The 25,519-nt window shown below is 46.9% G+C and overlaps 1 protein-coding gene across 1 annotated transcript in view; it reads right to left on the reverse strand.

Annotated features, from left to right (window-relative positions):
* The window catches only part of PAK2 (p21 (RAC1) activated kinase 2), a 403,878-nt gene that overhangs the window by 246,950 nt on the left and 131,409 nt on the right, over window positions 1-25,519 (reverse strand). Inside the window, exons 3-4 of the mRNA XM_085634213.1 lie at window positions 17,796-17,896; window positions 6,760-6,907 (exon numbers count right to left, since the gene is read on the reverse strand). Of these exons, the coding sequence (XP_085490339.1) occupies window positions 6,760-6,907; window positions 17,796-17,896 (249 nt within the window). The remainder of the gene's footprint in view (window positions 1-6,759; window positions 6,908-17,795; window positions 17,897-25,519) is intronic.

Genomic DNA, 25,519 nt, shown 5'->3' on the forward strand with positions numbered 1-25,519 from the left:
AGAGAGCGAGAGAGCGAGAGAGCGAGAGAGCGAGAGAGCGAGAGAGCGAGAGAGCGAGAGCGAGAGAGAAAGAGAGAGAGAAAGAGAGAGAGAAAGAGAGAGAGAAAGAGAGAGCGAGAGCGAGGACTGCCACTGATCCAATCCTTTAAACGCCAGCTGTCGAAGTAGGGGGAAGACCGAGATCCCGGACCTCCCGCAAATGAACCTCGACCACCGCCATCACCTTGGTGAACACTCAAGGGGCGTTGGTAAGGGCAGATGGTAGCAAAACAAACTGACAGTTATCTTGGCCCACTGTGAACCACAGATCGTATCTGTGAGGCAGCAGAACGCAGATTATTTTAACATAGGTGTCCTAAAAGTCTCAAGCTACCATCTAGTAACCCGGGTGTAGGACAGACAAAACCTGAGAGAGCAGGAGTATTTTGAACTTCTCCTTTTTCGAGAAGAGGTTGAGAAGGAGAAGATCCAGTGTAGGACGAAGCCCTCTGTCTTTTGGCACCAGAAAGTAGCAGGAATTACCTACTTCTGATGCAGGTACCCTCTCCATGGCTCCCTTGGCCAAAAGTGCCTGCACTTCTTGACGGACGGAACAAGAAGAGATTATCCTCTGGCAGCCGATCATAAGTGGTTGGCTGAGTTGTCATAAAGGGGAGGGAGTACCCAACAGTCTGAAGTTACTGACCACAAGTGGGACAGACGACAGCATATCCTGCATCCCAATAAATGCTCACGATGGTCTGAGGGCACACTAAAAAGGCTTGAAGGCAGCAGCTGCCGGGTGTGAGGGGGGTGCACATACTGGACTGCTGGCCGCCTGTCACACATGGTCTCTTGGAACCCACACCCTCGGCCACAAAAAGGATGGGATGCCTGCTGGCCATGGCGGCTCGGAGGGTATGGGCACGGCCGGAAACAAGACAGTGGACTGGGGTTCATGAGGAGTTACAAGCAAGCCCAAGGACTGGCTGTAGCCCTGATGTACTTAAAACTCAGGCATTGAATCAGCCTGGTCTTCGAAAAGGTGAAAGCCATAAAAATTCACATCCATGAGGGAAGCCTGGCCATCCCATAAAATGTCCAATATTCTCAGTCAGGCATGGCGTGCAAGTACACAGATTAAGAAATCGCTCTGCCAAAAAGTCCACAGCAGATGGTGAACTAAGCTGCACCCCTTACATCGGCAACAGCCTGAAAGAGTATGGATCGAGCCTCCTTCAGGACCATAGGCAGCACTTTCGCAACCGAATCCGATAGTGCATGGAGATAATGGCCCAATAATCACACTGTTCAACGACAGCAGTACCAAGCTGGTGGAAGAGAATATGCTATTCATGCTGTGGACCAAGAGAAACTGAAGAAAGGCATAAGCAAATATATTGTATTAAGTCATTGAAAGCATTCCCAACTGCCCCATGCCAAGTTGTCAGTGCCTGTAAGTGAAGAACCAGTATTGCCTGTTCGACTGGGTAGCAAAGAAGTGCAAAGAAAGTAGACCACAGATCATCCAGAGTTGGTCTTGATATAATTCACTGTAGTCTGACATGGAGTGACTTGGAACTTCTGCCCAGTCCTTGCTGAGGGATGGAAGATGATCTGCTGAGAGCAATACTTTGTTGCTTATCACTCAGATGCAAAGCTTCTGCACCTATTTGTTGGATTATATAATACACAGATGTTGTAGCCTTTGTTCATATTAGTAACAACTGTCCTCTCACTTTTGTGATTAATCCTTCGAGTCCAAGCAGCATAGCATCAACTATAAGAAGTTGATGTGACTTTTGCCCTTCCCTGTCCATGGGATCTCTAGTAGCAGATTCTTTGAGAATCGACCGTCCAAAGAAGCATTTATCATAACATGGCTAAGGATTTGGAGGTTAGAAAAGGCAATCTATTGTATTGTCAGACCATCTTAAACATAGCAGCCCTTCTGAGTCAACCAGAAATGTTCAGCTTGAGGTACTGATGGCCCACCTCTTGTTGGACAGGAAGCAGGAGATACATTCCTGTAATAGGACAAAACTGAAGGATTGTTTTGCTGAGGAACTTATGTAAACTAGGCCCACCTAAACTTGTTAAGGGGAAATCCAGACATTTTTCTTTTACGTCCTATCGGATAACTCTGCACCATTTGTGGAAAAATGTTAGCATGCAGGAAAAATGTGAATGTCAGAAAGCACGCAGCTGCTATTTGTGGCAAATGTGTTTTTCACACTACTTTGCAGCCCGAAATTAATCTCTGCACCCAAGAGAATGCATTTCTGGCAAAAATACAGCACAGTTTAAGCATTTTGCACAATTTTTCCAAAATGAAGTAAAGGACGCTAATGTTGCGCATCAGTTTGTTGCGCAGACAAGGTGATGATAGACCGGAAAATCCCATATTGATCTGTTATTTAAACTATTCAGTCCTGATGAGAACCACTAACCATGGAGCTGTACTGAAAGAGACATTTGTTGATGGGCACTAGGAAGCTTTCTGAAATTCCAATACACCATTGGAATCTATGTTTGAGAAATCTTTAACATTTTTATTGTAAGCTAGATGAACATCTACATATGTAATGTCAGCTATATGGCCATTTTTCTTCGCAGTTTTATTTTGTCATCACCTACATTCCTGATTCTAACGGTGTTAGCAGATACCCTGTCCATCTGTTACCCTGAGTCGTCTTATATTTGATCAGGCGGTGGTTTTTTCTCAGTTAGACGTTAGGATTGAGAAAGAACAGATGGGTGAAAAGCTGCTTTTAAAGACACTTGTGGTTTAACAAAATTACAAAGATATGATAAAGACGTGTTATATTGCACCATTTTCTGGGCATAGAGGAGTTGAGCTGAATAATTCAATCAGTTATAGAAGGGCAGACAAATTTCTGCATGAAATCAATTGCTTCAAGCTCGACTGCAACTCTTAATCTACTGGAAAGATGATCTTTCTACAGACCATTCTTGGGAAGGCAGTTCTTCATTCTGCTCTCTTTGGTTGGTTTGTCATTTCCTTCAACAGCAATCTAAACCTGAATGACAGCCTGGATCTGAAGGACTCCCTGGCCCACTTACCAAAGACAGAGGAAGAGAATGGATTTTACAAGTTTTCCTAAGCTGGTATTTAATAAGAAAGAAATGACTGCTTCTCTTTTGAAGTTATATGAACAAATCACAATACTTGCAGGTGCTTTCAAACAATGTGTCCAATCATGCTTTATCGTCCAGACAATCTGTCTTTGGGGGTGTCTTTTGAACTCCTCTGGCACCAAGTAATTCCACCACTCATCTGCTGAATCACAGTTTATACTCTTCCTTGCTTTCAATCAACCAGGAATTTATAGAGCGCGCTAATCACCCGTGAGGGTGTCGAGGCACTTGATTTGGGGGGGGGGGGGGGGGGGGGGGGGGGGAAATCGGGCAGCTCCGGTCATCCGAAATGCCAGGTCTTGGGGCTATTCCTGAATGCTTGCAGTGTGTGGCTTAGTCTGATGCTGAGGGGAGAGTTCGTTCCATGTCTTTGTAGTGATGTAGGAGAAGGATCTGCCTCCCGTTCTGGCTCTGTGAATGTGGGGGATTTCGGCCAAAGCTAGGTCAGCGAAGCGGAGATTTCTCTTGGGGACGTAGAAGCAGATTCTTTTGTGGCGGTATTGGGGTCCGGTGTTGTGGAGGGCTTTGTAGTCGTGTGTGAGCAGCTTGAAGGCAATTTTTTTCGACGGGGAGTGGAGGGCTAGTAGGTGCTGGGTGATGTGGTCTTCTTATGGGACGTCGAGGACGAGTCTGGCTGCGGCGTTACAGTCTGGAGTTTGTGGAGTAGAGATTTGTTGATTCCGGCATAGAGGGTCTTCCAGTTGCCCAACCTGCTGGTGATGAGTGCATGGGTAACGGTCTTCTTGGATTAGAGGGGGATCCATTTGAAGGTCTTGCAAAGTATGCCTAGGGTGTTGAAGCATCTGGAGGATAGAGCATTGATCGGTTGGTTCATGGAGAGGGAGGAGACTAGCATGATGCAGAGGTTGCGGACGTGGTCCGTGGGTGTGTTGCCTAGGGCGGGGGCCACCAGGTGTCGTGGATCAAAGGATGAGGACTTCTGTTTTCTCCAATTTGAGCTTCAGGCAGATGCTGCTCATCCAGGTTGCGAAGTCCTTCATTCCTTCCTGGAAGTTGTGCGGTTCCTTGGTGAGGGAGAGGATGAGCTGGGTGTCATCAGCGTAGCATACTATCCTGAGACCATGTTCTCGGAGGATGGTTGTGAGGGGGACCATGTCGATGTTGAAGAGCGTGGGGCTGAGGGAGGATCGTTGGGGTACTCCGCATCTGATCTCTGTGGGTTCAGAGAGGAAGGGCGGGAGTCTGATTCTTTGAGTTCAGCTGGCGAGGAAGGAGCGAATACAGCCTACGGCAGTTCCCTGTATGCTGGCATTGTGGAGTCTGGAGGCTAGTGTGTAGTAGGAGACTGTGTCGAAGGCTGCTGAGAGGTCTAGAAGAATGAGGGCTGCAGTGTGGCCTTGGTAGAGTAGTGTGCAGATGCTGTCCATTGCGGCTAGGAGGGCAGTCTTGGTGCTGTAGATGCTGCGTAAGCCAGATTGAGATGTGTTGAGGATGTCGTTGGATTCCATGAAGTTCGTCAGCTGAATGTTGACTATCTTCTCAGTGGCTTTGGCAGAGAAGGGAGATGGGCCTGTAGTTCTTAAAGGTATGTCGGGTCTGCGGAGGGCTTTTTGAGAAGGGGTTTGACTTCTGCGCGTTTCCAGTCATCTGTGAACGTGCCTGTTTTGAGGGTGCAGTTGATAGTCTGTCGTAGTTCTGGTGCGATGGCGGAGGCGGCCCTGTGGAAGATGTGCAGCGGGCAGGGGAAAGTGGGTGCTTCCGAGTGTAGGCTCCTCATGGCCTTTGCGGTGACTTCTGTGGCGACAGTGGTCCAGGCGAGGATGGTTGGCCGGGTGGAGTTGCTGGTGGGAGGTGTTGGGATGGTGCCTTGGTTCTGTTTGTCAAACCTGTCCGAGTCCTGATCTTGTGGTGGAGGAAGGAGTCGAGTTTGTTGCAGAGGTTCTGGGAGGGAGGGATGGATGTCAGAGGTCTCGCTTGGGCAGGGGGTGGTCTGGTGAATTCTCATATGATGTTGAAGAGTTTAAATCTCACCCTTCCTCCTCCTCTTATGCTTTCATGTTCTTCCTCTCCCATACGTCTGGATGATGGAAGTACCTGCTGCAGAGGCTTTCTTTGAAGGTTAAGGCACCGTCTGCTAAGGAGGAAGTGCCAGGCAAGGGAGCTTGCAGTTGTGGCTGAAAATATAGAGAAAGGGATGGGCCTGGAAACCTGGCATAAATCTACTCCAATGTGTGTTAAAGAATTACTACTAGCAGCAGAACTAAAAGTATCATGACGACGAATTGTGGATGAAAAGTATGGTTGCCATTCGTTAGAGTAGAATGTTCAAGGGGAGTGGCACCAGCTTAGGAAAGAAGGTACAGCAAGGGATATCGTCATCTTCATCGGACTCTAACTGGTATTTAACTTTAAGCTCATCAGGGTTGTAAGCTGTTTTATCGTTGGTCATAATTTTTTAATCTATGGCTCTTTTTCTGCATTCAAAGTGTGGACCAGGAGCTTGGTGTGACCTTTATGCCGTAATTCAAAGGTGACACAGATCTGAGAGCTCGAACAAGGGTGACCCAATGGGTTCCTTAGCCTGTGGAACATGCAATTCATCAGTCATCGAAAAGGTAAAGGCCTGGGTTGAAGCAGACAGTACTGTAGAGAGGGATTCATCAACATGTTTCGGGATATAGCCAACTGTGATATTGACAGTAGAGCTCCCAGTGACAAAGGGGTTTTGAGGCAGTTTGTGAAGTAGACTACTGCAAAGCAGCTAAGGCTGGAAGTGCCAGTAACATGAAAGGTGCAGACAGGTAGACTGGCGACAAAAGGAATCGGTCATGGAGGACAAGGATGATGATGCAACTTTGATTGATGACCGTTCAGGTTTTTTGGGCAACCGCACCTCTGCTGTCGACAGGTATTTAGGCAAGATATTGGGCACTGATTCCCAGGCACTGGTTTTCTGTGGCATTTTAGCAATGGGTGGGCCAATCTTACCCATTATTAAAATCAGTAACAACCTTAGGTCAGTTAACAGGTATGAACATGGCAGCAGAACATAGTACTAGGCTACAAAATCTGAAGTGCCTTTGGCCCAGACCTGAAGAACCAACTTGCCTAGCCAGCATTACCAAGATCGATGGAGAAACGTGTGCAAAAAGATTGGCATCATAGGGCTTCTTCAACAAGCATGCTTGGGACAATGTTTAAGAGTACAACGAAAATTCAACACAAGGGTCTTCCCAGTCAATATTGTGTCTTCCTCCTTACCACAGTCGACTTAACTCTTTATCTAGTGCTGCAAAGTGAAGGAAAGGGACTATAAAAAACAATTAAGTAAACATGGCAAACAATCTGGACAGAATCCTAACATCATTAAACTGTAGTTCACAGTCATGGATTTTCAAAGATATCAGTGGGTCAAAATGCCTAGCATCATTTAACACTGCCTAATAAAATAATCAAATCTATTTTGAGCCAGGCCAAACATCAAAGTTGAAACATTTAAACGACTTGTTTGATGCTTTCCTCCCAATTAGTAAATGCCTCACCCCAAAACACCGCCAGTCCTGAAAGCAGTAGCATCATTTAAGATTATACAACAAACAGATGAAGAAGAAAAAATAAAAGACAAACACAAAAGACCATGCCACAAATATCCAACCTTACCCGGGGCAGAGAAACTTAGATACTTCTGTTTGGTTGTATTTGAGTCATAAAACTTTAGCACATCAAGTACTGCCTGTGGGTTCTTTTTCTGCTCCGACTTTGTAATGTTGGAAGTTTGAAGTAATCTTGCCCATTGCTCTGGCATTCCCTGCAAACAGCAAGCAAAAACAAAAAACAATCTAAACTATCTTAAGTTTACTCAACTTGTCAACTTTTTAGAATCAACACAATTGAACTGTTGAAATTCAACTTCCTATTAAAACAATCGATGCCACCTCTAGTGCATCATGGGGATACAAATTCCAAAAAGACATAATTCAGGTGAAACTGTATTATAGAAGTCCAATAATGACTTTTACCTATAGCTGGCAAGTCTATCCTTCACAGAACCATTAAGTACCACCCCTCTTCACAGAACCAAGACCCCAGAACTGCTGTGATCCTCTGGCAGAAGAAAGAAGATATCTGTTCTTTCTCGATGGCAGATGTGAATTGTCCTCAAGGTTGGTTGGTTGCTGTACTGGACTATGTGGTTTTAGCAAGATTTTGAAACCAAATGCTCTTATTTGTTTAGGTAAGTCTTAGCTTTAATTGGTATGCGAGAAAAAGCTTACTGAAAACTCCATGATCAGAGTCTCAAAGATTCCAAGTGTGAAAAACTGTATGGCAGCTTATTCACATTATGTATCTGCTGCAAAGTTCCTTTTGTGGACTTCTCTTGAACATGTCAATCACCAAATTAAACAACATTTTTACATCTGCCATTTGAGGTAGACGCAATCCTCCCCATCTGTGGGTGTCCACAAACGTATTAGCAAACCATGGAAAGGGTTCTAGCATGGTTCAGACTTCTATCAGGATGCCCAATTCGAGAATGCCTGTACCTTAGGCAAAAGTGAACAAGTGTCGTCTCAGTTTACGTATTTAAAATCTGGTGTGTGTGTGTAAGAATTCCCGCTGCCTTCCATCTCAGTTTCGGCAAAATGTATTGCCATGTCTTGACGGACAGTTCTCAGCTCTAATGCACTTATAAGTAGACACCTCATTTTTAATAAAAACATTTTTATTGCATTTTTCACGTAATACAAAATGAATATTAGACCACAGATGTGCAGGATATTCCCTTCAAATGAAAATCCTAAACAATGACCATGCATAACACCGAACCACACCACCTCCCTCCCTCAAACATCCAACAAGTCCCAGCAATAGCATATTGATAAACGAGCACAACGAACAGAAGACAATGGCACTAACAGATCAAAACTCAATGTGTGTCACTCCGTCCCCTCTCTGTCTAGCGTTTTTTTTCTAATACCTTGTCTAAATAATACGATATTCACTTGTCCCAGACTTTCTGAAATTCTCATGGGCAGACCCTATTAGAGTATTTGACCTTCTCTTCCACCATATACATATCCATCCCCCTTTTCCATTCCTGTAGTTCAGGGCTTTCCCCTGAACCCCAGTGACAAGCAACATCTTTTTGCTACTGCTAGACTAAGATTGCAGAACAGCAAGTGAGCGCTGGGCAAGTCGACCTCACAGGGCATACCCAATATGGTGCTAAGTTCCCCCATGAAGGCACACCAGTAGGTCTGTATGTGGGTCAATTCCAAAGTGTATGAAAAAAGGAACCCTCTGCATCTCCACATCTCAGACAGTGTGGGTCGGGGGCCCTCCCAACAGTGTAGAGAGAACATCTATTATGGTAGACGCGGTGAAGGATTTTAAACAGGACAAGCCGGAGCCGCATCTTAATTGCCACTTCCCCTAGGGTTCATCAGAGCTGCTTCCCAGTCGATGTCACCCATGGTTCCCACATCGGCCTACACCTCCCTTTCAAGCCCTGCAAGTTATCTGGTTTATTGTTAATAAGGGTTCTTTAGGTAGATGAAATTGCGCAGCTGCCCAGATTTTTCATCAACAGCCTCCCTTCCAGTGGTGAGAAGTCGGGAATACCTTCCTCCGGGAGCCCTTCTGCCCTCCATGCGGGTCTGTCCTGAGCACATTTAAGGAATTGAATGTTATGCATGGTATAGTCCGGCTGAAGGGAGGAGAACGGTACAATAGCGCCATGTTCCAGGAGGTTCCCTCGTTTAGAAATATCGAAATCCCCGGTTGAATTGAGGCAGCCATCTCTCCTCCCACAGTGCTGTCTGTCTAGATGGTTTACCTTGCCACCCCATAGGCGTCATAGCCTTGCCCCAAGCGGCAATTGCTACGTGCGTTGCCGGGAAGAGTTGGCCAGACACGTGAACCCAATATAGATAAGGAAGATAGGATTTCATCACCCACTGGGCGCATTCTACACAAAAGGTGGGGTGATCCTGGGGGGAATAAATCCAATCGTTGATATCAATGAGGTGGGACGCTCAATAATAGGCACGGAGGTCTGGTTGTGCGATCCCACTATTTTACTTATTTCTTTGGAGTCTCGATAGGGCCACTCTGGGGTGCCTGCCATCCCAAAGCAGGGTCTGTGGATCGCTCTCTATCATAGTAAACGTCTCTGGCAGGATCGGATAGTATGTTTGTTGGAGGACAGAGTTATTTGGGCAGCAACACCATTTTAAACATAGCAGCCATCCCAAGCAGTGTAGAGGCAAACCTCTCCACCTCCCCCATCTCCTCTTGGCAAACAAGAACAACCCTTCTTAAGTTTCGCTTAAAGCACAGACCCCTCTCCAACGTCAGAAGAAAAAAAAGAAAAAAAAAAAAAAGGAAAATATAAAAATCCCTAGATATTTAAAAACCAGAGTGGCATGTGTTAGCCAACAAGGGGAGGGGGGGGGGGGGGGCTACAGTATTCTCCTGAGAGAGATAGAGCATGGACTCCTTCCAGTAAACACCATATCCATAGTGGCCCCTATATTCCTGGAGTACCTGGAAAAGCAGAGGAAAAGACCAGGTAGGACAAGTGATGAAGAGGAGAACATCGTCCGCATACAGTAAAATCTTTTCTTCAAAGATGGACTCTGAGACATGGAAGTCCCGGATCTCTGGATGATCTCGAATATTTGGGTGAGTGATTCTATGGTAAGAGAGACTATGAGAGGGGAGAGAGGGCAGCCCTGTCTCTTGCCTCTCCCTATCAGGATTTCAGAGAACCACACACTATTGACTCCGACGTAGGCCACCGTGGCCTGATATAACAATCAGACCCACTTCCTAAACCGGGGACCAAAACCAAACCTTTCCAAGGTACGCCCTAAAAAGGGTCATGGCACTGCAAACGATTTTTCAGAGTCAAGTGCTCACAGGACAAGTGGGTCGAGTCGGTCTTGAATTGCGTTTAGCCAGTTATCTGCATGATGTAGATGTTGGGTGGATCGTAAGGGCATAAAGCTCAATTGGTAACTATATATCAAGGGTGTGATGAACTGTATCAGTCTGAAGGCCAGAATCATCACCAGCATCTTGATCTCTATATGTAGCAGGGCGATCAGGTGATCTGATCCACACTGTTCCTTGGGCCTACCATCCTTATGTATTACTACGATTGTCACCCGCATGAAGTCAGGAGGGTGAGCCTCTGCCTAATAGGCCTCCAGAAACATAGCCAGGAGATGAGGGCCCCAAATACCTTTTATAAAATTCCGCCGGTAACCAATTGGGGTCTGGGTTCTTATTAGGTTTGAGTTTGGTCACGGCCATGCAGACTTCCTCTAAGGAGATATCTGCATCCAGGGCATCCCAGGCCAAGTCGTCCAGGATGGGGACTATGATCGTGTCAAGGTAGGACACAATCTGGGGCAGGGGCTGCAGTCGTCTAGTCCTGTATAGTAGCTGGCGAAAGCACCCGCAATTTGGTTATTTGATTCAGCAATCTCTCCATCTGGCAGGACTACGCGTGCACCCATCTGGCATCCAATTCCCTTTTTTCCCAGCCAGGCATGTAGCCTGCTAGCCTCATTGACAACCTTGTATAATCTATGGAGGGTGGCCATCATCTGGGCCTTGGCAGTTCCCTGCGCAAGAGCTCGGTATTCCTCCTGTAGCAATGGGTCAGGCTCAGGATTTATTGAGGTGCCAGGAGCAGTCTTTCCAGACACTCCATGGAGCTGGAAGCTCTCCTCTTTGGAACAATTAAGTTCTGGGCCCTGTCTCGGAGGACTGTTTTGTATGCCTCCTAGAGTACTAATTTGGACATAAGAGTTTAAGTTCTCCTTAAAGTAAAGTTCACTATCAACCCTAAGGCTGATCGCCACCTCGCGATACCGTAGATACCAGGCATTCAGTCTCCACCCTGTCCCACTCCTGTGCTCCCTGCCCAACGCACCAGCAAGTGCGAGTGGTCAGACGGCCCCCGGGCCAGATAGTCTGCCTGTCGTACTACAGTCACTTCTCCCGCTGGGTTCAGTATATAATCTAAGCAGGAAAAAGTCCTAAGTCCCCGAGAAATAAGTAGCCCCTATCAAATGGGTGTACCCTCCTCCATAGGTCAGAAAGTCCCAGGGTGTTCACAAAGTTCGCCAGTGGAGTGGTGTGGACGTGGGAATCCACGGAGCTTGACCGGTCTCGCTTTGGTGCCATTAAATCTTGGAAGTCTCCCTCCACGATATGACGTGAGATCCCGTCTCTAACAAGGTGTGGGCAACTTTCTCCAGTGTAGGGGCCTATATACACAAGAGATGCATAAACTCTGATCAATGTAATATCCGCTTGTCCCCAGAGCCCCTTGACTGACGTAGCGACCTTGTGGGTCCACCCATGACTGATCACTAAGGGAGGATGTTTCCTACAGCTACCCCTCTGGACCCGGGTGTATAACCCACATGAGCAAGTGTAACTTATGCTCCCCCTCCCAGGAATTGACATGTGACCCCTTGAGATGGGTTTCCTGTAGGAGTACTATAGAGGGTTTAACCAGTCTTCTATATTGGGGGACCAGACTCCGTTTGACTGCCTCCAAGGCCATTCACATTCCAGGTTAAGACTGAAAACTCCATTGTCGAAGTACTCATTGCAATAAACTATAGAAGGGTGACAACCCTTGGAGGCCCAGTATAAGCCACCCAAAAGACTTCGGAAGGAGACGACAGCCGGGAAGCCATCTAAGGCCAGAAGGCAACCCATATAGAGACAGGTTCCTTGCTCTAACTCAGGGTTACTCATAGTACGGCCCGCGGGCCGCCAGCGGCCCGGCAAGCCTACCTTGGCGGCCCGCGGACCTTGCAGACATTCTACCTGTAACATTCAACAAGCTCCGGGCCTAGGTTTAGGCCCCAGAACAATACCCTCAGATATCATTCAAATGAACGTGCTTCCCTATAGAAGTAAATAACGCCGCCTCAAATGCATTTTTAATCTTTAGATTAAGGGTGTAATACGGGAGGCCTTGTGAAAAAGTCCCCGTTATTGTAGTCGTGATTGCTTTCAGTTTTATCCTGAATAAGCTGCTGGTCGCGCTATGTGATCTTTGCAGATCACTGTTTGTGCAGCATAGCATTTAACTCATGTGTCATCCTGGCACGAGTGTTCCGGAGGAGCAGCTCTCCAGCCCAACAGCAAGAGTCTTGGTTGTGGCACAGGATAGAGACGGACCGCTCACCCCGGGCACAGCTATCAAACAGGTCCTGTCAAACCCCCTATTAAAAGGTAGCCACAATTAGCGGTTCGTGAGCACACTCACCCAGACCTTGAGCTTTGTTAACATGTAAATGGTCTTTTAAAGACCTGTGAAGTACCCGGGTGCAGCTGTGTGTGCGGGCGCTGGGAAGCTGTCTCAGTGCAGCTGTGTGTGCGGGCGCTGGGAAGCTGTCTCAGTGCAGCTGTGTGTGCGGGCGCTGGGAAGCTGTCTCAGGGCGACAGGGGGAGGGCGACAGGGGGAGAGAGACAGGGGGAGAGAGACAGGGGGAGAGAGACAGGGGGAGAGAGACAGGGGGAGAGAGACAGGGGGAGAGAGACAGGGGGAGAGAGACAGGGGGAGAGAGACAGGGGGAGAGAGACAGGGGGAGAGAGACAGGGGGAGAGAGACAGGGGGAGAGAGAGACAGGGGGAGAGAGAGACAGGGGGAGAGAGAGACAGGGGGAGAGAGAGACAGGGGGAGAGAGAGACAGGGGGAGAGAGAGACAGGGGGAGAGAGAGACAGGGGGAGAGAGAGACAGGGGGAGAGAGAGACAGGGGGAGAGAGAGACAGGGGGGAGAGAGAGACAGGGGGGAGAGAGACAGGGGGGAGAGAGACGGGGGGAGAGAGACGGGGGGAGAGAGACAGGGGGGAGAGAGACAGGGGGAGAGAGACAGGGGGAGAGAGACAGGGGGAGAGAGACAGGGGGAGAGAGACAGGGGGAGAGAGACAGGGGGAGAGAGACAGGGGGAGAGAGACAGGGGGAGAGAGACAGGGGGAGAGAGACAGGGGGAGAGAGACAGAGGAAGGGGGAGGAAGGGAAGGGGGAGAGGGAAGGGGAGAGAGGAGAGAGGGAGGTGGAGAGAGGGAGGGAGAGGGGGAGGGAGGTGAAGGGAGAGGGGAGGGGAGGGGAAGTATGCCGGGTCTGGCGGCTCAGTGGACGAAGGCGTCTGCTGCAGGGACCTGTGTTCAACCTCATGGTCACAATTTTTTTGCTTTAGCCCCGCCCCTCCCCCTCTGACCCCGCCCCCACCGGTGCGGCCCTCAGCCACAAACCACACTGTAAATTTGGCCCCCGAGAGAAAGTTTGCGAGTACCCCTGCTCTAACTAGATCACATTCGTTGGCCTGTGAAAACACCTGTCGGCATGGAGAGTCCCCTCAAATTATATGAACAAAGAAAACCAAAAACACCCAACAGTTTATGAAGTCCACCACCCACCCCACAAGAACCCCTGCAAGTAAAAACCCCACATTACATATGAAAACAACTCAATAGGGAGTTTGAGAGCTCTGTAGCCCACCCACTAACTCAATTTGAACCACCCAACAGCTAGAACACTGGGTGCGACTGTCCCTGGTAACCGTGACCCATTGAAAGGTAACCCACAGAAACCATCATTGTGCTCACAGATCCAGCGTCAATTGCAGGTGGAAGCGTTCTGCTTTTAGCTGGTCCTGGATGTAGTACCAAAGTGTTGTCTATGGTACTGCCACAGGGTCTACAGTGGGCTTGTTCGAAGGGGCACCCTCCAGGTCTTCTTCTAGGAGATCGATAGCCACCACCAGAGGATGGGGGGGGGGGGGGGGGGGTGTCTCTGAAGTGAGGCTGTGCAGTGCCCAACAGGCCTCCACTGTCAATCAGGGCAAGTTCTCCGCTCTGCCCCTGGCCACCTCAGCTCCCCTCCTATAGGCCGGGCCACTCAACGAACATGATCTCCCAGGTGGCGCCGCAGCCTCCAGTTGCCAGCAAGAACAGTCTCTCCCGCAACTCCTTCCCCCTGCACCGGCTCACCTCCTGTTGTGATCCAGCCCAGTACGGGGTGGCAAAGGATCAGTAATCGCCGCTCAGGGGCTCCAGGGCTGGGAAGCCCAACGCATGGTGGACCTGGGTCCCGGACTGTCACTCGCATCGGCCTCTCCGGCTATCAGTCAGAGCAGACAGAAGGTGGGCACCAACAGGTCCAGGAGGATGCTAACAATGCCTGGGGCACCCGGGCGAACAAGGAAATTTGCAGTTCGATGGCCAGGATTCCTACAGGATGTCTAGCTGGCTGGTGTGGACCTCAATAGTTTTCAGGCAGACTCCGTCGCCACCTTGGCCACACCCCCAGGTAGACACTATTCTTAGGCAATTCGAAGAACCTCCAACAGGTCGGCTCTCCAGAACTGCTACTCAGAGTGTGGTGCAACAAGAAGGTATTTGTGCACTACGCAAACCGATTTTCTCACTAAATCTGAGATAGGCAGTGAAGAGCAAGTGTCATGTTCTGACAGTTTTATCCAGGCTCTTTAAGTGGACTGAAGTTCCCAAGAATTTGAATCATTACAAGATAGCACTCATCTTTATCATCTACAGACCATGCCGGAAAAGTAAATAATTTTACTGCGGTGTGGATAGAGTCCCCTGCCTGATGCTTTGTCCGCACCCAGTGGAGCTAGTAGAAAAGAAACTGGTATGTAGGTTTACTCTAGTTAGATATGTTCACTGGGGTTAAGCATTTGCACTCTGCAATTGATAATGCTGGCCTTGAAGTAAAATCTTTAGCAGCTTTGTTTTTTGGATCTGCTCAATAAGCTAGACCTTTTCCAAGTCTATGACTGCTATGGAACCGGTGGTATGATCTTATGGAGGCTCACAATTCAATGTATATTTTTTCTCTGGAACTTGAATTCATGACTTGTATAGATGCCAAGATTTGATAAACATTTGTATCCCACTGGAGTCTTTGTATTTAAACATCAATTTAAACATGAAGTCACGGCAACTTTTTTTCCCCCAAAATTCTTTTATTAGTAGTATGCATGGGATGATCAATATACAGACATCATACTACAAGCATCAATGCGGTATGTTGTTGCCCATCTGTAAACAGTAGCTTGGCGCCATTCCAAGCTCACAGAGCGCAACCTTTAGGAGGCGCCACAAAGGACTTAAATTTACAATGTAACCTAGGCCATATTGCTGGTACAGTTTTCTAGGGACCCTTAATATCCCACAATCACAATAGTCTATTTGCAATTGTGCCCAGTAATCACAGTACTACTTTTTTGATTTACATTTTTCTGAAACTGAAACAAAACAAAAAACCCCAACAAACTTCTATTGTTATTTGACAGCTCCTGGCGGAATGGGCGACCCTCCGCAGGTTGCAGTAGTGTGTCTTTTTTCCGTATGTAGGCAAGGCTTTAGTGTGGTGCAGCATCTCGTGTCTCTGACCCCTATGCCCAACAGTGGGTACATCTGTGTGGGGAGGGGGGGGGGGGGGGGGGGATGGGGGGGAAATCAGAGGTTACACTCCAAAGAAGTCACGGCAACTTGATGAAGTAACATATCCATGGTTCTGAGGATAAAAACATAATGTGTGTTTGATAATTCACTTATGAGTAACTTTACATGCCCATCTGAATTGACTGCAAATGCTGACAAAGACCTGCTTTCTACAGGCTCTGGAGGCTATTTTTAGATTTGATCAAAGATATCAACGATAAATATATTTTGAGCAAGAGAATGGGGCTATCTAAATAATGATTCGGGCTATCTAAATAATACCAGGTAAAAATATGTTTCAAAGACCTATCTGAGCTTACCCCTCCAGCACCTAATTTTCTGTGCACCAAGAGCCTTACCATTTATATGTGCTCTTTCTCCCTAGTCTCTTTGTGTGGCATTGTGGGTAAAGCCTCAGGCGTGACATACCAGATTCTTATTTACGTATGTCCACAGATGTAATGCCCAAATAGTATGTCCTGGTTGCTCCTCTTTATATACTGCAGCACAAACAGTCACACCCCGAAACAAACTGGAGTGCAGAAGAAATTCAAACACTACAACAGGCTATGAAATTACTTCTATCTTCTGTAGGGACACATATTTTAGAGGAATTTGTAAATCAGATTCAGAGTAGGCATAAAATGCATGCACAGCTTTCCCAATGACAGGAATTTAAAGGATATAAAGCATGTGCACTCTTGTAATGGGCACTCACAGCAAACCAAAATGCATTTTTATATTTGTTGTGGAGTTAGACACAAATGTATTGGGGCTCTGGATCAAAAAGAACAAGTTACTTACCTTCGGTAATGCCTTATCTGGTAGAAACTTGATCTAGCCGCACATTCCTTGCTTTTGGATTTCCCAAAAAAGATCCGGAAGATTTTTCGTGAGGAGTACCTCCCTGTGCGTTGGTAGGTTGAGTAGTTTGGCTCCGCGTGCGTCAACACCAGAAGTGACATCCACGGCACCTATATAAGCGCCACTCAGTTGTGCTGACATCTGTTTCTTTTCACGACTTTCCACGCCAGAAGCACGGAGCCATGAATAGCTACGACAACTCGTGTGGAAAACTAGGGCCCTGAACAAGATCATCCCGGTTACTAGAAATCTGTTCGATGAGCAGGGAGGATGGGTGGGTCGGTTAGGAATCTGCAACCGGATAGTCTCTCAACCAGATAAGGCGTTACCGAAGGCAAGAAACTTGTTCATATGAAGGACACTTCTAGCCACAGATTCTTTGAATAGATACCCAAGCAATACCTCCCGGAGGTAGGTCTGCGGATCATCTTCACAAAAGAAGTCCTGCAGGACCAAACAGACGAAGTGCACATCTCTATGGACCAAACTGTCCAGACAGTAATGTTTGATGAACGTGTGCAGGGAAAGTCCATGTCGCAGCCTGACAGATGTCCAAGACCAGAACTCCGTGTGCTAACGCAGGGCCGCAGCTTTAGATCTGGTGAAATTAACTCACTAACCTTCAGGCAGTAGATTCTTGGGAAACATAAGCTCTAGGATCCTTCTTTGGATGTGCTTAGCATTTAACATGGAATGACGTGAATGGGCAGATGGCTTATAGGTCTTAGAATGCTGTGCTGAGGTCAGCTTCAGCTGTTCCTCATTCATTACCTTGGTCGTGAGAGACTCTGTAGGCAACTGAAGCTCATACCCTTCCCCAATAATCGTGCCATCACACTGATGTTGTACTTTAGTTAGCCTATTTCACCACAGGGAAGAACCAAAGATACCCTTACAAAAACGAAGGAGACATGAGATTTAAAAAAAAAAAAAACATAAGAAAACAGGGGAGCCTCTGGAAGTTAAATATGTGAGCCATGAACGGTGTTCCTCAATCCTGCTAAGTTGATTAGCCTAACACTGCTTGAATAAAACTGCTGTGTGAGGGCAGTACCACGAAGTAAGCTCTACCCACTGGGGAAAAAAAGTTGAAAAAGAACACCCATTTCTTAAGCATTGCAGTTCTTATGCATTTAATTTAGACAGACATTTTAAATATTCAAAAAGGTAGAAGGGAAAAAATTCAGTAGATATATTTCTGGTGATTCCCAGGTCCATACAAACAAGTAATTTTAAGGTTATGAAACTATGAAGGCTCCCTTGCTGGAGAACTGAACCATAACAATATCCGACAAGGAAAAAAAAACATGGAACCATTATGTAGTGTACTCACAGTGAACTCTCCAGTTACAGCATCAAAGCCAACATGAATTGTGTGCTCAAAGTCTGAAGGTGGAGAAATTTCAGGACGTTCTTTCTCCTTTCTTCTGCTTCCTGAGATGAGACAAAGGAAATCTCAATTGACTAGGTACAGTATATTTTGAGTATGTTTTTCAAGGAGTGAGACAAAGAGGTCAAAAGCAGTCCAGGAGAAATACCTTAACCAGCAAAAAAAAAAATTTAAATCAAGGTCTCCACATAACTCGAGATTCCCTTCAATTACCCAATTTAATGTGTTTCTTTTAAATTCAGGTAAACCTTCATGTACCAAACTTAAGTCTTAGGATTTACCAATAAACGTTTTACATCAACAAAACAAAATTCTTAAGATCAGCACAGAATTAGTTTCTTGCACAATTCATTACTCCAAACATATAGAACAATGATGTATTTTGTAGGATCCTCATAAAACTTCAGGGGACCACATTAAAAAAAAAAAAAAAAAAAAAAAAGTTCAGTAAGCACTGCATTGACTAGCATGCCCAATTTTATTTTTTTCTTTCTTTTACAGGGCTTCTAAGGAGGCTATATCCGACCCTCATAAAACCTCCTCTAAAATTTTCCAAGTGAACCTGTTACAACGATCTTCCAAGAGTAAACAAATGTTTCCATCGAACTAACCTATATAAACCATTTCTAAAAGTAAACATTCTCAGACACCAAACATACAAAATTGTCAGATAGCATTCTCTGGTCTCAAGGAATGGAAATTAGGATGTGCTATAAAATAAAATTTGTGGTTAGCAAAATATGCACAATCATAGCAATCTAGACTGTCCTGACATTTGACAGGTCACTAGGCTACCACTAACATTCTTGAAGAACAGGTCACTTACCTTTGGTAAAGGACTTTCTGATGGCTCCAAAATCAAATACCTCGACTTTTGAATATTCCCCAGGCATCAGACTGGATCCGGAAATTTTCAAGCAGTACCCCCTGGGTGCCGGTAGGTGGCGTCATGGGGCTCAGCACCAACATTTCGCTCCGGAAGTGACCTGCAGAGCCACACAAGTGTCACTTAAGTGCGCTGAAGTTGGTTGCTTTCTAAGCTGTCCGCATCCCTAGACGCAGAACCCAATCGCAGATTGGTCCTGACAAGTATGCAGATCTCTACACTTGGGATGTGTTTAGGTGAAAAAGAAACAATTTCACAGACTGGGGGCACAGGAGGGTCAGTGAGGAATCTGCAGTTAGAGTGTCCACAAAAAAAGACTTTTACTGAAGGTACACTACACTTTCTTCTGATTGATACTTCTAACCGCAGATTCCTCAAATTATGACTAGGTGCCAAAGCAATACCTCAGAGGTGGTGGGTCTGTGAATTGACTAAACCATTAAGTCCTGTATGGCCAAACGGAAAAATACCCGCTCGTCGGACCAGCTGTCCAGACAGTAGTGCTTGGTTACCAAGAGAAGGGACGACCACGTAGCAGCCTGACACATGACTAGAACAGGCACTCCATGTGCCCATGCAGTTGTAGTAGGAGCAACTTGAGCTCTAGTGAAATCAGCCCACAAGCCTTCTGGGGGTGTTACTTAGCCAGTGCTTAGTAGATTCTGATATAGAGAATTATCCAGCGAGAAATTGTCACATTCTGCACTGCTCTGCCCTTCTTCACACTAGCGAATCCAACAAAGAGCTGAGCGCCTACATGATGTTCCCTGGTAAGATCAATATAGAAGCTGAGAGCTCTATTGGGATCCAGCCAATGTAGCCTGTCCTCAGAGGTGGTGAGGCGGTGCGAAGAATGCTGGGAGGGTGATGTTTTGACCAACATGAAAGAAACTTAACACACTCGGGATAAAAAGACTAGTCCTCAAAAGCAGCCTGTCTGGAAAGATTTTGTCTACGGCGGGTTGACAGTGGGTTTGTTCACTCGCATGCCTCGCTGATGTTCTGTCAATGAGGAAAACTGACTTTAGAGTAAGAAGCTACAATGGACAGCTGTGCAGACATTCAAAGAGTAGACATACGGAGCGTGAGAACTACATTCAAGTTCCAGTGGGGTATGATGAAGGGTGTGGGTGGAAACAAATGTTGCAGTCCTTTTTTTTTTATAAAGAACACATCACAACAGGTGATGGCAATAAAGAGGGCTTGTCTGGCAACCGCAAAAAAAAGCCGATAAATAACCTTTAACTGTGCCCAAAGCAAGTCCTTGCTGGGCTAGAGACAACATGAAAACCAAAATTTCTAATGGCTTGGCCTGAGGTAGGGTAATCTGCCAAGTACTGCAGTAAACCACAAACTTGTCCCAACAGCAGGTGTATACTGATTTCATGGAGGGACACATGGTGGCTAAAATGATATCAACTACTTCAAAGGGAGGCTGAATGAATTCCACTGCCGCTGCTCAATCTCAAAGATAGGGGATTAAGATTATGCAGGCGCCTCCCCTGCTGCTTCGACAAAAGATTCTCCCGAAGCAGTAGCCTGATCAGAGGAGAGGTGCTCATGCCCAGTAATTTCAGGTGACACTCTCCTTGCCCAATCCAGTGCCACTAGAATGACTTGGGCCTGATCGTAGGAGAAAGGCATACAGGAGTTCTGAGCTACTCTCTAGACAGAATGAGTCTCCAAGGGATGGCTGTCTTGAGAATCTAAAAACACAATAATGTTAACATTGCGCATTTGAAGGTGGCAATGAGATTAAGCCAAGATTGTCTGCATTCGCAGAAGAGACCTTGCACCACCTCCAGATGTAGCAGACATTGATGATCTGCTAGGAGCAGCAGAGTTGGTCTGCACTGGAATTCACCAGGTGTGTGGCACCAGGAAAACCCCCAGGTGCTCAGCCTGGTAGAGCTTTCTGAAAAGGGTCCATAACCCCTCCCCGGCCTGCTTGTTGCAAGACCACATGGGTGTAACACCTGTACCACTGTGAACATGTGTACCACTTGCACCAGCATCAATCCGCAACATCCTGGGCACTCCATGCCTGGGGTAAGGCACGTAAATGTACTATGTCCAGAACAGCTCCAATGAATGGGAGCATCTGCAAAGGAGTCAGGTGTGACTTCAGTATGTTGATTGTGAACCCCAAACGTGTTAAGAAGTATGCCGTAGTCTGGAGGCGGGTGGTGGCTACCCGGGGCGAGCCCACCTTCAGCAGACAGTTGTCGAGGTAGAGGAAGAGGAAGACAAACCCCTAACCTCCAAAAGTGCACTGCAACCACTGCCATCACTTTCGTGAACATTTGAGAGGCATTAGTGAGGGCAAAGGGAAGCACAGCTAACTGGAAATGCTTGCGTCCCACTGTAAACCTCACATCTCATCTGGGCTTGCAGGATGAGGATGTGAAAATAAGCATATTGGGTGTACAACGTGACCATCCAGTCTACAGAATGAATGGCAGACAAGACATGGGCCAGGGTGAGAATCATTAATTTGTCCCTCTGCAGATAGGCAATCTGGGTGTGAAGATTGAGCATGGGAAGAAGGTCTCAAACTTCTTCAGCATCGGAATGTAGGAGTAGTAACAGCCTGGTCCCACCTCAGCTGGCACCATCTCTATGGCTCTCTGGCCAGAAGGGCCTGCACTTCCTGATCTAAGACAGACAGATGGTACTCAGTCAGCCACCCTGAGGGTGGTGGAAGGTGGGGTGGAAATAAACGGAAGAGCATAATCTTGATGGACAACTTGCAGGTCCAACTTGTCTAAAGTAGTTTCTTGCCACCCTAGTAGAAAATGATGTACCCCGCCTCCGACAGGGTGGCTGTGTGTGTCTGGAAGGACTCAATAAGGAGAATTTGCAGCCGCATTTGTGTGGTTATGGCGGATGGAGCGCCTGTTACTCAACGTAAATTGTATATATTAGTTCCAGTTGAGATTTTCTTTCTGTTCTAACCTTTTGCCCCCTTTTCTTTTCCGTTATCATCAAGACATAACATCAGTTCACCGCATACTGGACTTGCAATATAGCAATGGTGATAAAACTGTAAAATGCCATAAATGCATTGAAATGTAAAATAATATTATGCAAATGGAGATGTATAATATGCATATTGGCGGTTAAGTTAATGTTAAAAAACATTCTGAATAATAGAAAAAAATTTAAACAACACATTTTAAATCAATAAAATAAAGGAGATTTTGCAGCTAAAGCAGCTGGGGGCGGCTGGAGATTGAGCTGATCACAGCCCCTGTCCATACTGCCTGTGGGTGCCGTGGTCATAACCACAAACTGGAGAGAAACTGCTGGATAAACTGATGCGCAGGAGCAGGCAGGCCGAAGGAGTGTGCTGTGGCACTGCTGTCTTTAAAGTACTCAAAGGCGGAGTCGGTCTCCTCGCTACAGAGGCAGGAGTCATCAAAGCGCATGTCCGTAGGGAAGATGATGGACATCCCCAGGTAAGGCCATAGATCTATCTAGGCATGTCTCTCGAGTGTCACACTGGAGTGTAACGCTGGTACCAGTTGCTGAGCAAGGCAATCTGTAGTATCTAACCCACAGCAAAATGGGAATTCTGCTGCATTGCGGCCATAATGAATGACTTGTGTGAGAGTGGGGAGCAAGCCCACTGTACAGCAAGCAGTACGTGAGCAACAGCATCCAAGAGGGCAAGAGTGTATTTAGCCCCATAGGAAGTGGGTACTGACAGGCCTTAATGCTAGGCTGCTGGTCGTGAATATGCATGTCCCAACGGATTCGAGGTGTATCGATGCTATCCAGTGTGGTAGTAGGAAAGGTGTCCTGAATGCTTGCACTAAGCAGCTTTAAGGGGTCGGGTGCTGCTGGCCAAATCACCTGGGACAGGGTAGTGGTGCCTCTTTATCCGTCTATTTACTGAAGGTCCGGGGCATGGCTTTGCCCATGTCCCAAGAAGGGTGTCCAGGAGGGCCTCGTTAAAAGGCAACTGGGACTCAGTAGTAGTCTGTGCGGAACATGGTTTCTCACCTTCATAATAGGCAATTGGAGGTCAAGAACCTCCGCTGCCCTTCACATCCTAACTGCTGAGGAGGTACTTTCCTCAGCAGCTGATTCTGGTTGAGAAACCAGCCCAGTGTCTGAAGAAGGATCCACTCCACTGGCATCTTGTAGCTCATCATACCAGTTGTCTTCGATGTATGGTTGAGCAATCTCACCCCCTTCATGATAGCAGTCATTATTAGAATTTGTGCCAAAACCATTGTGGATGATGTGGGACCTTCCTTGGAGCAAAGGCAAAGAGTTAAGTCCGACAGGTTGCAGACAGGCTGCAACAAAGTGGGATCAGAACACGGGAATCAATCAAAGTCCAAGAAGAGCCAGCTCGGAGTCAGACAGCACTGTTAGTAACACTTACTCTATAAGATGTCTTTGCTCCAGGGTCTAGCATGGGTTGTGGCGCCAAGACAGATGTCAGCACAAAGTTGGTGCGAGGCCAAAAATAGGTGCAGAGGTTCCAGTTGGTGCTGAGGGTGGACCTGCAGGAGTCCCACTCTGATGTCCTCATGGTTCTTTGGAAACCAAACAAGCCAGAGGGAGCCAGCAGTGTGCCGAGCAGATGCAGCATAACTCTGGTTACCCTTAGAAAAGAGTTGGAACTGGTTGCGAAGGAGATAAAGTTCAGAAGCAAGACCGAGAGGGACATTTATACCCTTGCACCTTCTCAGGAGTTCGAGAGGTGTAGGAAAGACCCACTTGACCTTCTTTTGCTTTTTTAATTATTTTTTTTAAGCTTTAAGATTTAAGTTCAGACAGTTTTGAGAAAATAAGCAGTTAGAGGATATAGTATACACCTACTACAGGGTACGTTTTAGATCATCATGTGGCACTATAGATATACAGGAGTAATATACCATAAGTGAGATATGCTGGCAGGAAGTTTACAGTAATTGAGCGATATCTGTTGGAATTACAATTGTCATATGTAATGTTGGATCAATACAAGGAATAGCCTTGAAAGCACACCATAAGCTGATGGGAGGCCAAGAGAGGGCTCTCCATGTAGAGCAAGGTTTGAAAATCCTGAGAGTGCTAGAAATGAAAGAAAATAATGAAGAGGAACGAGGTTGGGAAGAAAGAAGGGGGGGGGGGGGGATGAGATCACGTGGTCTGTAGTAAAGGCAGGTCTACCTGGCATAAGTTGGTTAGGTAAGGTTGTCTCTGTGGGAAAGTAGGAATATGAGATTCGGAAGTGTGCGAAAACATGGTGGGTCGACTTTTTGGAGATAAAGGTAGAGTTTGATCCATAGGCTGCGCATGTGTGTAGTGTTACGTAGTGTTTTGTACATTAGGTTGTCTGAACTTCTAGTAGTGCATAAGATGTTCCACCATTTCTTGAAGGGGATTTCTGTGGTGGATTTCCACTCTAGTAAAACTGTTTCTGTACCCAGGGATAGCATAAGATCAAGGTGTAATGAGTCATGTATAGATACAGTGGTGAGGAGGGGGGGGATTGGTCAAAGTTAGGAAGGATGGTGCGAACTGGTTATTAAAGATATCTTGAATCATTTGTTGTATTTTGGTCCATAAGGGATGAACCATTTTACATGTGAAGCACAAGTTACTACTTGTTGAACTATGTATCTGTATGAGACATTAGTTAGTGATAGATTCCTTACCTTAGAATATCCCCAGGCGTCAGACTGGATCCGGAAAGCTTTAGTCAGCAGTACCCCTGCACGTCGATAGGCGTCGTCGTACGGCTCCGCGTGCGTCGCTGGCGTCGTATTCGCCGAGATGACGTCACTGGAGCTACTTAGACGCACCCACGCGCGCTGACGTCAGTTCTGTACACAACTTTCCGTGACAGGAACGCAGAGCCACGTAAGATACTGACCACTGGTGCATAGAAACTAGGGCCCGAAAGGATGACCTTAACCCTAGAAATCAGTTCGCAGAACGGGGAGGATGAGCGGGGCAGTAAGGAATCTATCACTAATGAATGTCTCTTACAGATATATTCTTACACAAGTAGTAAATTGTGCATCTGAAAGAGACCCGTTAGTGATAGATTCCTTACCTTAGAATAGATACCCCAACAATACCAACCCCGGGGATGGGTCTGCGATCAAGATTACACCCGAAAGTCACGGAGAACGGAACGGCCAAAGAAGCCATCCCTCCGGACCAGACTGTCAAGGAAATAATGCTTTGTAAAAGTGTGCAGCGAAGCCCACGTGGCAGCCTGACAGATGTCCTGCAGGGGGACACCGCGTCCCAATGCAGTAGTAGCTGCTGTCGCCCTGGTAGAATGGGCACGCAGCCCCACCGGAGGTTCCTTTTTAGCCATAGAATAACAGGCCTTGATACACAAGACAACCCAGCAGGAGATAGTCCTCTTGTGGACAGCCCGGCCTTTCTTGGCGCCTGGGTAGCCAACAAATAGCTGGTCATCAACCCGGATTGCTTGTGTGTGATTCCCGTAAAAGGAGGGCGCACGCTTTGAGTCCAGAGGGTGGAGCCTCTCTTCCTCTCTGGAAGGATGCGGAGGAGGAAAGAAAGTGGGCAAGGTGATAGTCTGCCCGATGTGAAAGGCAGTGACAACCTTTGGCAAGAAGGAAGGACGAGTACGAAGCACAACCTTGTCCGGATGAACCGACAGAAAAGGAGGCTTACAAGAAAGAGCCTGAAGCTCACTCACTCTCCTGGCAGAGGTGATAGCCACCAGGAAGGCAGTTTTCAAAGTAAAAAGACGTAAAGGACAATTGTGAAGTGTCTCAAAGGGAGCGCACATGTGATAAGTCAA

This window comes from Triturus cristatus, chromosome 11 (genome assembly GCF_964204655.1).
Source record: "Triturus cristatus chromosome 11, aTriCri1.1, whole genome shotgun sequence".
In the NCBI taxonomy this organism is placed as follows: Eukaryota; Metazoa; Chordata; class Amphibia; order Caudata; family Salamandridae; genus Triturus; species Triturus cristatus.